This window comes from Ochotona princeps, chromosome 6 (genome assembly GCF_030435755.1).
Source record: "Ochotona princeps isolate mOchPri1 chromosome 6, mOchPri1.hap1, whole genome shotgun sequence".
NCBI classification, from domain to species: domain Eukaryota; kingdom Metazoa; phylum Chordata; class Mammalia; order Lagomorpha; family Ochotonidae; genus Ochotona; species Ochotona princeps.
Window position 1 is genome coordinate 16776953 of NC_080837.1, and position 14085 is coordinate 16791037.

The 14085-nt window shown below is 54.4% G+C and overlaps 1 protein-coding gene across 1 annotated transcript; it reads left to right on the forward strand.

Moving 5' to 3' along the window:
* Positions 1–1441: 1441 nt before the first annotated feature.
* RASL12 (RAS like family 12) lies at positions 1442–13309 on the forward strand. Its single transcript, XM_004577984.2, has 5 exons — positions 1442–1644; positions 3437–3493; positions 8823–8896; positions 9641–9831; positions 12483–13309. The coding sequence occupies exons 1-5, from the start codon at positions 1542–1544 to the stop codon at positions 12859–12861; spliced, it is 804 nt and encodes a 267-aa protein (XP_004578041.1). The 5' UTR covers positions 1442–1541; the 3' UTR covers positions 12862–13309.
* The last annotated feature ends 776 nt before the right edge of the window (positions 13310–14085 follow it).

The following is a 14085-nucleotide window of genomic DNA, read 5'->3' on the forward strand; positions in this document are numbered from 1 at the left end:
AGATGGTGGTGAGGCATGAAGGGCTGATGCTATCTTGCTACCAGGCCTGAGTCACATCATGGACTTTCACGTTTCCTTTTCTCTTCTGTCCACATCAATCTTTTTGTACTTATTTGAAAGATAGAGGGGCTGGTGTGATGGCTCAACTGGCCGAACCTTCATCTGCAAGCAGTGGCATCCCATATGGGCTATGGTTCGTGTCCCAGCTACCTCCGTGCTACTGGCCTGAGAAAGCAGTGGCAGATGGTCCAAAGCCTTAGGAACTTGTATCCATGTGGGAGATCTGGAAAAAGCTCCTGGCTCCTGGCTCCTGGCTCCTGGCTTCTGGCTTCAGATCAGTTCAACTCTGGCCATTGCTGTCATTTGGGGAGCAAACCAACAGGTGCAAGATCTTTCTGTAAAATCTATCTTTCCAATAAAAGCAAATAAATTTTTTAATAAAAAGATACATAGAGATCTATCTTCCACTGGTTCGGTTTCCACTTGCTTGTGACAACTGGGGCTGAGTCGGGCTAAAATCAGGAGCCCAGAACTCCATCCATGTTTTCTACATGGGTGGCAGGGACCCAAGTACTTTTTCTGCTACCAGCCAGGGTTTCATTATCAGGGAGCTGAGTCCCAAGCAGCGGCAAGGCCCAACTGTCCTTCCTGTACACAAGTACACTGATACCTCAAGGAAGATACCAGATCCTAGAGACTAGGCAGCAGGAGGGGAGGCCCTTGCCCTGTCTCCAGCACAACTGTGTTCAACCCACGGGATGTGAGTAGGTGAGTCCTTTCAGGCTTACAGGGAACACTTGTAGGCAAGCGGGGGTTGGGGGTGGGTGGGTTTCAGAATCAACACCCCATCTACACAACAAGCCACAAACATCTGCCACTAAAGGAACCCCCTCAGGAAGAAATGGCAGGTACCCCACCAGCACGGGTTGGGTCTAAAGTGAACCTACACTGGCTAGGAAATCCTAGTGAGGGGCCCTCCGGACAGTCCTCCAACAAGCTGGGGTTCTGCAGTGATACCCCCACACCAGCACCAAGCGAGGGCAAGGCAGAAGACGAACCCTGGAAGCTTCCTGGAGGAGGAGGCAGGCCAGGCTTGGTGGGAAAGAAAGAGGGGTAGGTTTCCTGCTGGTGGGAAGAGATTGAGTGGATGTTCGTTTGGGCAAGTCTAGGAACGAATTCCCTCTACCTCCCACCCTTACCGCCCGGGACTCACAGTGTCTGGCTCTTCCCAGCGGGGCTGGAAGAGCCCAGCCTGGTGTGCGAGGCCCAACCCCGAGGCGGGGACGCGGCTGGCCGGCAGGGCGCGGGAGGAGCATGCCGGCGCCGGGCGGCCCCAGCGGCCCTTACAAGGAGTTCTGCCGGCGGAGCCCCGCGCCGCCCCGCCCGCCGCCGGCCGGCTGCTCCTCCTTCTCCCGCCGGCTCCGCAGGGGCAGCGGGGGGCGCGGCCGCCTGGGCGCTCGGCTCCTGGGGTCCGCCAGCGCAGGGGATCCCGCGTGCGGTTCTCGGGGGCCGGGAACGCGGGTCGTTGCCGCCGCGTCGCTATGACCTCCGTGTTCGGGAAGCCCCGCGCGGGTAGCGCGGCGCACAGCGCGCCCCTTGAGGTCAACTTGGCCATCCTGGGGCGCCGCGGGGCCGGCAAGTCCGGTGAGTGGCGCGGTCGGGGGAGAGGGCACTGGAGTCTGGGAATTGGGGCAGGGTCTGGCGGGGATTGGGTCCTCTCCTGCACTATTTGCCAGATGGGTCTGGCGGGGCGCCGTGGTTAGTTCCTCTGCCTCGGTTTCTCCATCACTTGGATCTCTTCTCTTTTCTGCTCCCTCGACTGTCTGCTGCCACTTGTGCCTGGGATCTCCACACCTCTCTGCTCCTCTCTCCTGCTCCACCACCTTCACCCCACCCCACCTCCTGGCCCTGGGCCAGCAGTCTTGATGACTGGCAACAAGGACCCTGCTGGGTGCCTCTTGGAGCCTTGGAATTGTATTCCCTGAGATCCCGGTGCGGGGATGAGGGGTGGGTGGGATGATTGACGAGAGGCCACAAGTGTTTGGAATCCACCCCCCACCCAAAGGTGCAGTCCCACTCCTCCCACCCCTTGTCCCATGTCTGTTGGGACTCCGAGCACACCACCTAGCTTTAATCAGATGCTTCAAGCCACCCCCCTACACACACACACACACACACACACACACACACACACGCTTCTTGCCATCCTGGATGCAGAAGTGGCTGCAACTTGTCCTTAGTGGACCAGATTCTCAGGGCTTCCAACGCTAAGATGACTTCTGCCAACACTGGCCGCTGCCTTCCCTGCTCCTGGCAGCTGTCACCCAGGGGTGGAGAAGGGACATTGTCCCTATAGGCAGAGACACCAGAAACAAGGGTCTGCCCACCCACCTGCCATGCAGGGTCTCTAACAGCTGGCTGACATAGGGGGCTCCTGTGGCTAGGGGCTTCCTGCAGCCCATCCTCGCCACACCAGGCTGAGGGGAATACTTTGTGCCTCTCCCTGGGAAAGGTGGAGGGTCCCCCTGTCTCAGAGGAGGGGCTCTGCAATCCTGGATTTTCCTACCTAAGAGATTTGTCCCCTTCCCAGTGGAAATCAACTTGCACTCCGTAGCTCTGTGAAGCCAGTGACTACTTTAAATGGAGAAATTTCAGTTCTAAAATATGTATTCCCTGGGTGTTGCTTTGCAAACCGACCTTGTTAGGAATCCTAGGAAAGAATTTTAAGGATTTGCCTGACAATGTTGCTTGACACTGAAAGAGTGCCGGGATGGTCGGCTAGCCCTTGCCCTGCTCAGACTCTAGACCAAAAAAATCAGAGCATTCCACAGGGAGGACTTTGTTCTAGAGGCCAGCACTCTGCTGGGGCCCCATGGCCAGAGCGGAGGCCTCGGAGAATGCCAAGACTGGAGATGTGGAACAGGGGGGCCAGGGCATGTTACCCCAGGACACCGACCTATCTGGCTGGATCCTGCCCCTGCCCCCCATCAGAATCCCACCAGGCTTGTCCAGGCTGGTTTTTGTTTTGTTTTGTTTTTATTTGTTTTTGTTTATTTGTTTGTTTTGCTGGACTCTTACCAGGTTGATCCTAACTGGCTCCCTGGGTCTGGACTGACCCCCAAGTACAAGTTCACAGACACCCCTTAAGTTTATGTCTCACTGATTTTCTTGCCATGAGAAAAAAAAAAAAAAAGAAGCCAGTCAAACCAGAGTACACCTATAAGGCCTCGGCTCTGCAGTCACCTGATGTCATTGGGGTCTTTCAAACTGACTTCTCAGCCACCCCACTTTATTTCCTCAAAGAGCTGAGTTTGGTGTCAGCTTTGGGAACCTGCAAGCTAAGAAAGGACTGGCACATGTGAGCAGGGCGGGTCCAGGGGTCAGCTGCCTGGTGTGCCTTGGGAAGACTCAGCCAACAGCTTTCTGTTTCTTGCAGCCTTGACAGTGAAGTTTCTGACCAAGAGGTTCATCAGCGAGTATGATCCCAACTTGGGTAAGTAACCACTTCTCCTGGGACCTGTCTGGGCCCTATGCGGGGCACCTCAGGGCTGACCAGAAGGGAGCATCAACCAGGGTGACCCTGCCCATGGAGGAAAAAAAATTTTTTTTAATGTATTTGTTGGTAAGTGTATTTGAAAGGTAGAAAGGGAGAGAGATCTTTCATCTGCTGGTTCACTCCCCAAATGCCTATAACAACTGATCCAGGACTAAGCCAAGATCTAGGAAGCTTGGTCCAAGTTTCCCATGTGGTTGGCAGAGACCCAGATGCTTGGTGCCGACACCAGGGCATCCACAGGAGCCTGGAATCGGGAGCAAAGCTAAGACTTGAACCCAGGCACTGACATACAGGAGGCAGGGGTCCTGAGGGGTAACGATGACTGCAGTACCAAATGCTTGCCCTGGAAAAATGTTTTAAGGTCTATAAATACCCCTCCACAGTCTGCTTGAGATGGCCTGGACGTGGCTTGATTCAGAGAATTGAGAGATGCATGTTGACCCAACAAATGAGATGGATGAGATTTGATGGTGAAAATAGGAAAACCAGGCATAGCTAGATGCCCACCTCCAGATGGGTGGTGTTCTGCATGCAGTCACTCAGCGTTCTTTTCCAGGAACGCTGGGCCAGGCATTTGAGAGGGTCTCCAGTGGTGTTGGCTGCTGTGTCCCATGTTTCAGACGTGCAGGGTTTTTGTTTGTTTGTTTGTTTTGCTTTAGTTTTTGTTTGTTTCGCTGTATCATGGTCTATTGGGAAACACGTTCTTTGGTGCTGATCAGAGCTGAATTTAACTCTTAACAATATTGACTGTGTAACCGTAATGCCACTCAGCTAACCTCTCTGAGCTATTTGCTAGCACCTGTAAAATGGCTAGAAGAGACTTCAGCCAATGACCATGAGGATGTAAGGAATTATCAGAAGCATAAGATCTGGCCACAGTAGACACTCAATGCATGTTGACTTTTCTTTCTCTCAGCTGGCTTTCCCATGTGTAGTGGCTGAAAACCTCTTAGATGAACCAGATCTGTGTTTATAAAAATTATCTTTAAGCAGCAAGACCTTTTCCTTAAAAACCTCTGACATGGAACCCTCACATTGAAAGTGAATAGAAGCAAAATTGGATGAGCACCAGCTTGGCTGTGAGTAAGATCGAGGAAGGGGACTCTGGATCAGCTTGCTCTTTTAATAAAAGATGTCACACCCTTGGGTTCCTTTTTCCCTCAAATTCACAACAATTTTCCCCCAATGACCCTCAAAGGAAACCCAGGACTCTGACCTGAGTCGGAGGCTGCCTCCACTGTGGCAGGCCCCAGGTGGAATGCCACCAGCACATCTGGAGGAAGGTGCCCCGTCACCTGTTGGTGCCTGTTGGCCCCTCAGTTCTACTCAGAGTGATGCTGAACACTGTGTTGGGGCAGAGACCCCCAGAAATACTGAGGCTTGTGGTGTAAAAATGCTGCTTCTTGGGCTGGAGGTTAGTCTAGCATTTAAGATGCCCATTAGGACCATTGTGTCCCACATTGGAATGACTAGGTTGGAGCTTCAGCTTTAACTGTTGACCCTAGATTCCAGCTAATGCAGACTTGGGGAGGTGATGGTGATGGCTTGAGGAACTGGGCCTCTGCTACCCATGTGGGAGATCTGGCTGGAGTTCTGGGTTCCTGGCTTTGTCATTGACCATTGTAAGGTGTTTGGGGAATGAGCCCATGGGTGGGAATAGGTTCTCTTCTCTCTAAGTGTCTGCTTCTCAAAGAAATAAATGATTTAGAAATAAAAGTAGGAAGACTTATAATGGGAGTAGACCCTTAAAAATTTATTTCTTTCCTAAAGTAACAGAATCCCCTTCTCAAAGGCGATCTAAAATGAAATGCCAGGTGTGGAGTGGGGAGGTGCCTAGCTAACAGCTCCCAAATGGTTTGTTCCACACCTGCACCTTGGCTCTATTTACCACCCAGATGAGGCCTCTGGGCCAAGGGTGCACAGTGGTTTGAGGGGAGTCCCTGCGAGGAGCAGAGGCTGCCTCCCAAGATAGCAGAGCACAGGATGCAGTAGTATGAAACCACAGTGGGTACCAGACTTAGAATGGAGGAATTAGGGATAGGGGTGAGGTGGGTAGGTGGCAAGGGAAAGGACATCATGGGCTGGAATGTATGGGAAGGGACAAGGACAGTGCTTCCAAGGGCATCCAGTGTTGCACGGGCCAGGCTTGCACTGGAAAGGGTCTCTTGGTCCTCAAGTTTGGACCTGGCATCCTCTTGGCATCTCTTGGCTCCAGTTCCTTCCTCCCTGCACCCAGTGTCTCTCCTTGGCACAGAGTCCCACCAGCTGAACCCATGCCATAGGTTGAGCTTCCTGATTGAGTCATTTTTGAATGGTGGACTTGCCTTGGAATGGGTGGGTGAGTGTTGTAGGGGAGAAGAGCCACCCATGGGGGGCTTAGTCACCGTAGCTTCTGGTCTCTCACTCCACCCTGAGAGGATATGATCTAGGAAGGCCACCAGACCCTTCTCTTGGATGCTTTGGGAGACTAGGGTCATGTCTCAGAGGTTGCATCCCACCATCAGGGAGGGTTCCCTTTCCCACAGCAGGAGCAAGCTGCAGGGGGACTGGGGAAACAGAGCTGTTCATCGTTGTGCTATAAAATTCGTTGTGAAGACTGAGAGATCCATGCCTGGTCTGTGGGGCTTGGTCTGTGCTGAGCATCTGGGGAGAGGGTGGAGGCTCCCAGAGAATGCTGTCTTCTGGCAGAAGGACTGGAAACATCTCTCCTGGCGTGGCTGGGGAGAAACTCCAGCTTTCACCTCTCTTGCCCTCATTCCACTTAACTAGGGAGACACCATTTTTGAGGCATCACACACTCAGAGCAGAGCTTCCTTGAAATAAACAAATGAAATGATGTCTTTGTTTACTTCCTTGAACAGCAGAAAGGTTGTGGGGAAAGAGAGATACAGAGAGAGAGCTCTTCCATCTACTGGTTTACTCACCAAATGGCTATAACAGCTGGGGCTGGGTCAGGCCAAAGTCATTAGCCAGGAACTTCTTCTAGGTCTTCCACGTGGATGACAAGGGCCCAAGGATTTGGACTATCTTCCTCTACCTTCCCAGATGCATTAGCAGGGAGTTGGATTAAAAGTGGAGCAACCGGTACTCGAACCCAGCACTCTGATAGGAGATGTTTGGTACCTTAAGACATTATTACTACCATAAAGAACGTGGGAAACCACTCTTTTCCCATGCAAGTGCACAGAGTATTAACTAGAAGGAGAAGTAAGGAAGCCCTTCAGCAGTACCGTGAGGTGGGGCCAGTGATGGGAAGCCGGGTCACTATTGTAATGGACAGGATGCCCTTAGCCCCAGACTCTGAAGCTTTGGTGTGGGAAGGGAGGCTGGCCAGGATGACCTCTGTGGCTCCTTCCGGCCTGACCGTCTGTATTCCAATCCCCAGGGGGAACTAGTGCTCCTGACCTTCCCTCTCCCTCCTTGCAGGTTGAGTCGGGGGACCCAATAATCTGGGGCTCCTGCGGAAGGGAGTCCCCAGGGGGTATCAGCCCACCCAGGTGATCCTCTGCCTGGTAGGGTGCTGAGTGGCCTGGGATGGGTTCCCTTGTGCTCTGGGCCTTGCCTTGTTCTTTCAGCCAAGGAACCAATGGCAACAGAAGTGGCCATGGTGCCGGAAGATATGGCAGGACCCCGGAGCCTGGCTGGCCAGGACCCTGCACCTCTGGAGGGAAGCAACTATAAGGGAACTCAGCCAGCCTTGGCAGGGAAACAAAGACAAATCTGAACAAGATGGAGACATCTAGGGGCAGCTCTTCTTGGACCAAATATAGTTCAACATTTGGGGCATACTTTCCATCAGTTTTTTTTTTTTTTTTGTCTTTGCATAAGAGCAGCTATTTATCCAAGTCCCCAAAGGGACTAGGGACGAGAGCCTGTCTGTGATTCATGCTGGAGGCTAGCGGATCTGGAGGGCATCCAGGGCCTGGCTTGGCGGCTAGTGGCCCTAGGAGGAGAGAGTTTGACTGTGAACTTGGTTGGCTCTGAGGCTGCTCCCATCCCAATGGGTGCTGCTGGGAAGGCAGAGAACATGTCCAGGTTTGCCCAGGAGGTGAGTAACATGGAATAGAGAGAACCTCAGAGAAAAGGCAAGGACCAAGTACCCTCATGCATGTGGGCACATGGCACAGGTGAAGGGTGGCGGCAGGGAGAATGGTTGCCGGGGTGCTGATGAGGTCCTCTTGGCCTATCTTCTGGCCACCTCCTGCTTTCTCAGGTTGGATATCTTAAGATTTGGAAAAAACAAGATAGCAATGGCTCACGAAGTCCAAATAAGGTCCCTCATTTAGCTCATGGTATGACAGCCAGCTCCATTTCTGGCTTTGCTGATTGTACTGTGATTATATAGGACATCTACTTTGGAGGAAGCCAAGTAAAAGTGCATAGGAAATCCTTTACTATTTTGCAGCTTCAATGTGTATCTATAAAGGTATTCCAGAATAAAAACTTGTAAAAAAAATCACACAGGAGTGTGAAGCTGCCCTGTTGACCAGGAAGCACCAAACACGTGGCAGACCTTTTTAGGCCTTGACAGCGGACTTGGCTATATGCCCAGGGCCCACCAGGCCTTCACACAGCCCTGAGAGGTGGACCCTCCAGTGAGTTAATTAATGTAGGAGCGAACAGTCAGCACTCACCTGTCACAGGCCCAGGTTGTCGTCTTATTCGTGTTTTAAAATGAGGAAGTGGCCTCTGACAGCCCAGGTGACTCAGCCAAGCTGTGCAGCTGATGAGGCTGCTTGAATTCCACATCTCCGATATGTTGCACTGTCCCAAGGGCAAGAAGTGCTTGCAAAACCTTGGGGAAACTTAGGGACGGTCTGACTTCCCCTCCTATCATCATGTGGCATGTGCCCTTGGGGGAGTGGGGGGGTTCTATGGTCCAGGGAGCAGCAAGTGGAAGAGCCCTGGGCTTGGGGAGTACAGCTCCTACACCTCCATGTGGCCCACCCCTGCTGGCATTGTGTCCAGATCTGGGGTTGCCTGCTCACATGAGTGCTACAGGAGAAGGCAGGGAGTACCCTATTTCTGCTCAGCGAGGTGACCAGGGGCAGAGGGCCTCTGGGGAAAGCTGAGGGTCACCTTTACTCAAAGGCCATTGCATAGGAGAGGGCTGGGGATAGAGTGATTGTCCCTGTGGTTCTGTACCCTGGGGCCGTGCTATCTGAGTGGCTCTGATGCTCTGAGCCCTGCAGGTGGAAGGTCCTGCCGCATCCCCCATGAGGGTGAGAGCTGAAGCCTCTGACCCAGCTGCCTGTATGTGTTACAGAGGATACCTACAGCTCGGAGGAGACCGTGGACCACCAACCCATCCACCTGAGGGTCATGGACACTGCAGACCCGGTAACATCACCTGCTCCACACAGATGGCCGAGAGCCAGTGTAGCCCCCTGAGGAGTCCTGACCCAGGCCTGGGGTTGGGGGGTAGGGGGGTGGAATTTGGATTCCCTTTAAGCTGCAGTTTGTTGTGTGACCCTGAGGGGGCGCTGTGCCCCCTGGGCCTGAATCCTTCATTTACCAAAGGAAAAGACTGTCTATGGGACAAGGGGCTGGGGAGATCTGGCAGTTTCTGGATCAGCTCTGAGATCCTGTGCAATGGGCTGATTCGTGGAGACAGGTGTATACCTGTTCACACAGATGCTCCTGGAACAAGCCCCTTCTCCTGAAAACCCAGCACCCACATCTCCTTGTCATCCCTTGCCATTCCCCCCCACTGCCCCCGGCTGTGATTCTCAGAATTCAAAGGGGCAGCATGAACTTGACCTGAAACCAGCAGCATCAGGGACAGCTACCAGGTCTCTGGCAGCAATGCCAGGAGCCCTGGCTCTGTGCGCAAGGGGTCAAGGTCTTCAAGGTTCTGGATGGATGGTGGGTGGGAGGGATGACTCATGAGACAAAGCCTCCTTTCATGCCAGTCCAGAGCCACAGTCAAGTGCCCCTTTGAGAAGGGCTCTGTGACGACAATATACAAAGATCCTGGGGAAGCAGGCAGCTGGCAGACGTGGGCGTGGAGGGTGGGAGTGCAGCTCAGGTGAAGGCCTTTACCCCCTTCCCTGCCCCTGCGAGGGGCTTCTCTTCTTCACCCAGGACACCCCCAGGAACTGCGAACGCTACCTGAACTGGGCTCATGCCTTCCTGGTGGTGTACAGCGTGGACAGCCGCCAGAGCTTCGAGGGCAGCAGCGGCTACCTGGAGCTGCTGGCCCTGCATGCCAAGGAGACACAGCGTGGCTTCCCTGCCCTGCTGCTGGGCAACAAGCTGGACATGGCCCAGTACCGGTGAGCATGCGATCCCACAGGGGTGGGGGGACTGCAGGGACTGCCTCCTGGTCAGAACTGGAATGCCCTGCTAGGTAGGGGAGGAAGGTAGAGAGGAAGGAAAGGGAATTTGAGCCACCTGAGGGGCTGGATCTTGAAAGTCAAGAGCAAGATTACTCTGTGATCTGTCTTGGCCTTGTGCTTTCTGGCTTGGGTCTCCTTGGCCTTCCAGGCCCAGTCGGGAGCTCACTAGTCCTCTCATGTTCAATTCTAATTCCAGAGAGAGGCTCTGATTGGCTCCTTGGGTCCGGTGTCTGTGCAAGTCCAATCAACACTCACCTCTCTCAAACTCTGACCCCCAGCTCCCTCCCACCGCTGGCTGTGCTGAGTGAAGGGTTGGACTTGAGGCAGAGGTCACGGACTGGGCCAGAGGGCAGCTCAGAGTAGAGTGGCTGGATCACAGTGCCTGAAAAGATCTGGAACTAGAATGCTGTGGGGTAGGGCCTGCTCCCTCCAGCTGACCTCAGGCCTTGCCTCGGAGGCCACTCCACTCCAGCCTGTCCATGCGTTCCAGCGGCCAGCCTGGTCCTCAGACACTTGAGACTGCTGTCTGCCCTTGGCAGACCCTGCAGCCCTGAACCCACTTCCTGGGCAGCCAGTCCACCTGCTCATGGCTTCCCCTGGCCCCTAAAGGCCCCTTGACTGGGATAGCCAAGACTCCTCCTTTGGTGGGATCCTTCATCTAGCGGGGCAGTGGGAGGAGGGAGAGGTGGTCCTGTGAGAAAAGACCACGGATGGGACCTCCCAAGACATTGGATGTAGACAAGCCATCTTTCAGCAAGTGTGGGGAGCAGAGTGGTGTTAAAGCCAAAGGAGATGGGCTCTGAGGACATACCAAGCCTGGGTTGTGAGCAAGTCAACCTCAGAGACAGAGAGAAACCACAGACCCCTGTCCTAACCCAAGTCTTTCCAAAAGGGATCACTCCCAAATGGTGTAGGAACAAATAGCTACGATGATGAGGGCTCAGACGAAACCACAGGAGCTGCCCAATTGCCAGCTTCCTTCTGGGCAACATCCTGATTTCCTGGGGCGGGATCTGATGATACCCACAGTGTATGGGGGTTTTTTTTGTTTGTTTGTTTTTATTATTATTATTATTATTATTATTGGAAAGCCGGATATACAGAGAGGAGGAGAGACAGAGAGGAAGATCTTCCATCCGATGTTTCACCCCCCAAGTGAGCCGCAACGGACCAGTGCGCGCCGATCCGATGCCGGGAACCAGGAACCTCTTCCGGGTCTCCCACGCGGGTTCAGGGTCCCAAAGCCTTGGGCCACCCTCGACTGCTTCCCCAGGCCACAAGCAGGGAGCTGGATGGGAAGTGGAGCTGCCGGGATCAGAAGCAGCGCCCATATGGGATCCCGGCACGTTCAAGGCAAGGACTTAGCCGCTAGACCACGCCGCCGGGCCCCCCACAGTGTATCTTTTAGCCAAGCACAGGCCATGACCTCCATGAGCGCCCAGAGCTAAGAAGCCGAAAGGCAGTGAGAGCAGTGGTTCCTAAGCCACAAGTCAGAGGCTCACTAGGCTGCAGTGAAATTAGGAGCAGAACAGTGTTACTGGCCCACGCACCCACTCTCACAGTGCCGACACGCTCAGCTGCCTTACTGCTGAAAGATCACCAAGTTCCCGCCGTGACAGGGCTGCAGATTCAACCTGCTCTAACAGCAAACTGTAAGGTCCCTTTCCCCACATATCTGGCTCCCTCGGATACCCCCACCACCTCCCTGCCCCCATCTCATTCCACCTGCATGGAGTAGTAGCCTGGGCAGCTAGTCCAACCCCAGCCTCCTGCATTCTGACCTTGGCTCAGAAACCCTTTCCCACCCATGGTGCCATTGTCTTGACTCACCAGCCGTGCCATACCCGCCCCTCCCCAAAGAATGGCAGCGGGTGGGAGGCTCAGCAGTGGGTGGTGATCAGGAGGATTCAGCCAATGGAACCTCCCAAGATCCTGGCGACCTTCTTCTCCCTTCTAGAAGCTGCCCTATCCACGAGCCAGCCTCCTCCTCCTTCCTCTCTTTCCTCTTCCTTCTCCTCCAAGGCCCAGGATCCCCCATATTCAATGCCGCATCCCAGGAGGTGGCATGGACCTACCGGAAGCAGGTGTGGTTGGCTCCTTCCTCCTAAGTTGCCCCACTCTGACCAGTCCATGCTGTTAGCCTGCCTACCCCGGCCCTCCCATGAGCACTCTGCCACCCACAAGCCTGAGGCACACACGATCTGCCACATCCCTGTAGATTCTGTGGCAGTTGTAGCAGTTCAAAAAATTTTTCTTTCTCTATTGGGCTGATCCCACTAGCCAGGGTAAATCCGCATTGGCAGAGGAGGCATGGGCTAGGAAGGCATTCCTCCTTTAGCCACAGGGACCTTTAGAGTCAAGGACCACCTGCTGTGTTCTGCAGGTGCACAAACTGTCCTAATTCAACCAATCCCAAAAGACAAGTGTCATTGTGCCATTGCTCTAATGAGAAAACTGGGATTCAGAGAGATGACCAGGGCCCCAGGCCACCCAGCTAGTGAGTGGGGAGTCAGGTGCAGGGCAGGATCCGCCAGGAGTGTGGACAGCTTGGCCCTGATGCTCTGCCTCCCCGCTCCACCGCACCCCAGGCAGGTCACCCAGGCGGAGGGCGCAGCCCTGGCCGGCAGGTTCGGATGCCTGTTTTTCGAGGTTTCCGCCTGCCTGGACTTCGAGCATGTGCAGCACGTCTTCCACGAGGCGGTACGGGAGGCAAGGCGGGAGCTGGAGAAGAACGCCCCAGCCCGGCCCCTCTTCATCTCGGAGGAGCGGGCGCTGCTCCCTCATCAGGCCCCGCTCACCGCCCGGCACGGGCTGGCCAGCTGCACGCTCAACACTCTGTCCACCGTCAGCCTGAAGGAGATGCCCACCGTGGCCCAGGCCAAGCTGGTCACAGTCAAGTCGTCCCGTGCCCAGAGCAAGCGCAAGGCTCCCACCCTGACCCTCCTGAAGGGCTTTAAGATCTTCTGAACACTCCTCTCCAGGAGCTGGCCCGAACCTGCAAGGGACTGCAGGGCCCGGAGGCTGGCTCAGCGCCTGGCTGATGCCTGAACGACAGCTGAGCCAGCCTCCAGCACCGAGCAGAGCAATCAGCAGTGTCCTACCCTCAGGTCACTGTGTGAACTGCAGCGACAAACAGAGGCGCTGATCCCTCGCCCTTGGTCAGCGTGGGAACAGCTGCTCCCTCTGAAATTCTGCAGGGAAATAGCTCCTGCTACAACCCAGAGAGCTGGGGTCAGCCTTGAGCGAAAGGAAGTCGCAGTGTCCTTCCTGCCGCTATGACCTCCTGCTGCTCCAGCTCCCGCCTGGTCCTTCCTCAAGGGCCCCAACTCACAGCGGTGGAGACCTTCAGAGCCACGTGCACTTGGGCTTGGCTCCTGAGGCTCGGCCTTGATGTCATAGCGCCACCTTTTGGACATGAAAGGGCAGCTGGAGATCGCAGTTTTTCTAAGGAAAATCTGCTTACAGTAACTGCTGGATGGGACTTAAGTCCAGGGCAGGTGTAGTTCTGGAATTTTACCTCCTAAGAGAGAAGGAGGAGTCTGTCCGTGGACCCTGAGGAGCTGCAGAAAAGCCTTGTTCTCTCTCCGGTGATGGTGACTCCACTGTCCGCTGTTCTGTGTACACTCAACCTGCCCACTGGTAGGCAGATACACACCCTACCTGTTTGTGGTCTGACTGGCAGGATGTAGTGCCCTTGGTCATAGGTTCCAGTGCTCCACGCCTACTTTTGTAAAATCGAACCTAAAGCATTTGGGGCCAATACAGCACATTTTAAAATCAATTCTTTGGCGTAGCAGCCACGGGTTTATATCCCAGCAGCCTGGCTCTCAGGCTTAAGGCCAAGACACACCCCCACACTCTACCGCAGGAGCCCAATGTTGGCAGAAGGCTGCGACAGGTGGGGGAAGCCATAGTTTTCTAACTTTGTTTACTATGAACCTAGTCCACAGGAAATCTCTCATAGACTCTGAGCAAATCAGAGAGAGCTCTGGGAGAAGATTCTGAGCTAAGAGTCTTGGTCGTTTCCACCACCAGCTCCTCAGGAGCCTGCACTGAAAACATTTCTCACCCAGCCTTCAGTCCCATTTTATAGATGGAAAGGCTGAGGTCAAAGGTGGGGGATCCTCACCACCTATGCTAAATGCTGACCAGGCTTTTTAACCCACACAAGCCAAGTCAGGAGGTTGTGCA

Excerpts from the sequence above, each read along its gene's own strand:
- RASL12 (XM_004577984.2), top strand. The coding sequence starts at position 1,542 with ATGACCTCCGTGTTCGGGAAGCCCCGCGCGGGTAGCGCGGCGCACAGC. Across the intron at positions 3,494-8,822 it reads CGAGTATGATCCCAACTTGG|AGGATACCTACAGCTCGGAG; the intron begins GTAAGTAACCAC and ends TATGTGTTACAG. Across the intron at positions 9,832-12,482 it reads CTGGACATGGCCCAGTACCG|GCAGGTCACCCAGGCGGAGG; the intron begins GTGAGCATGCGA and ends ACCGCACCCCAG.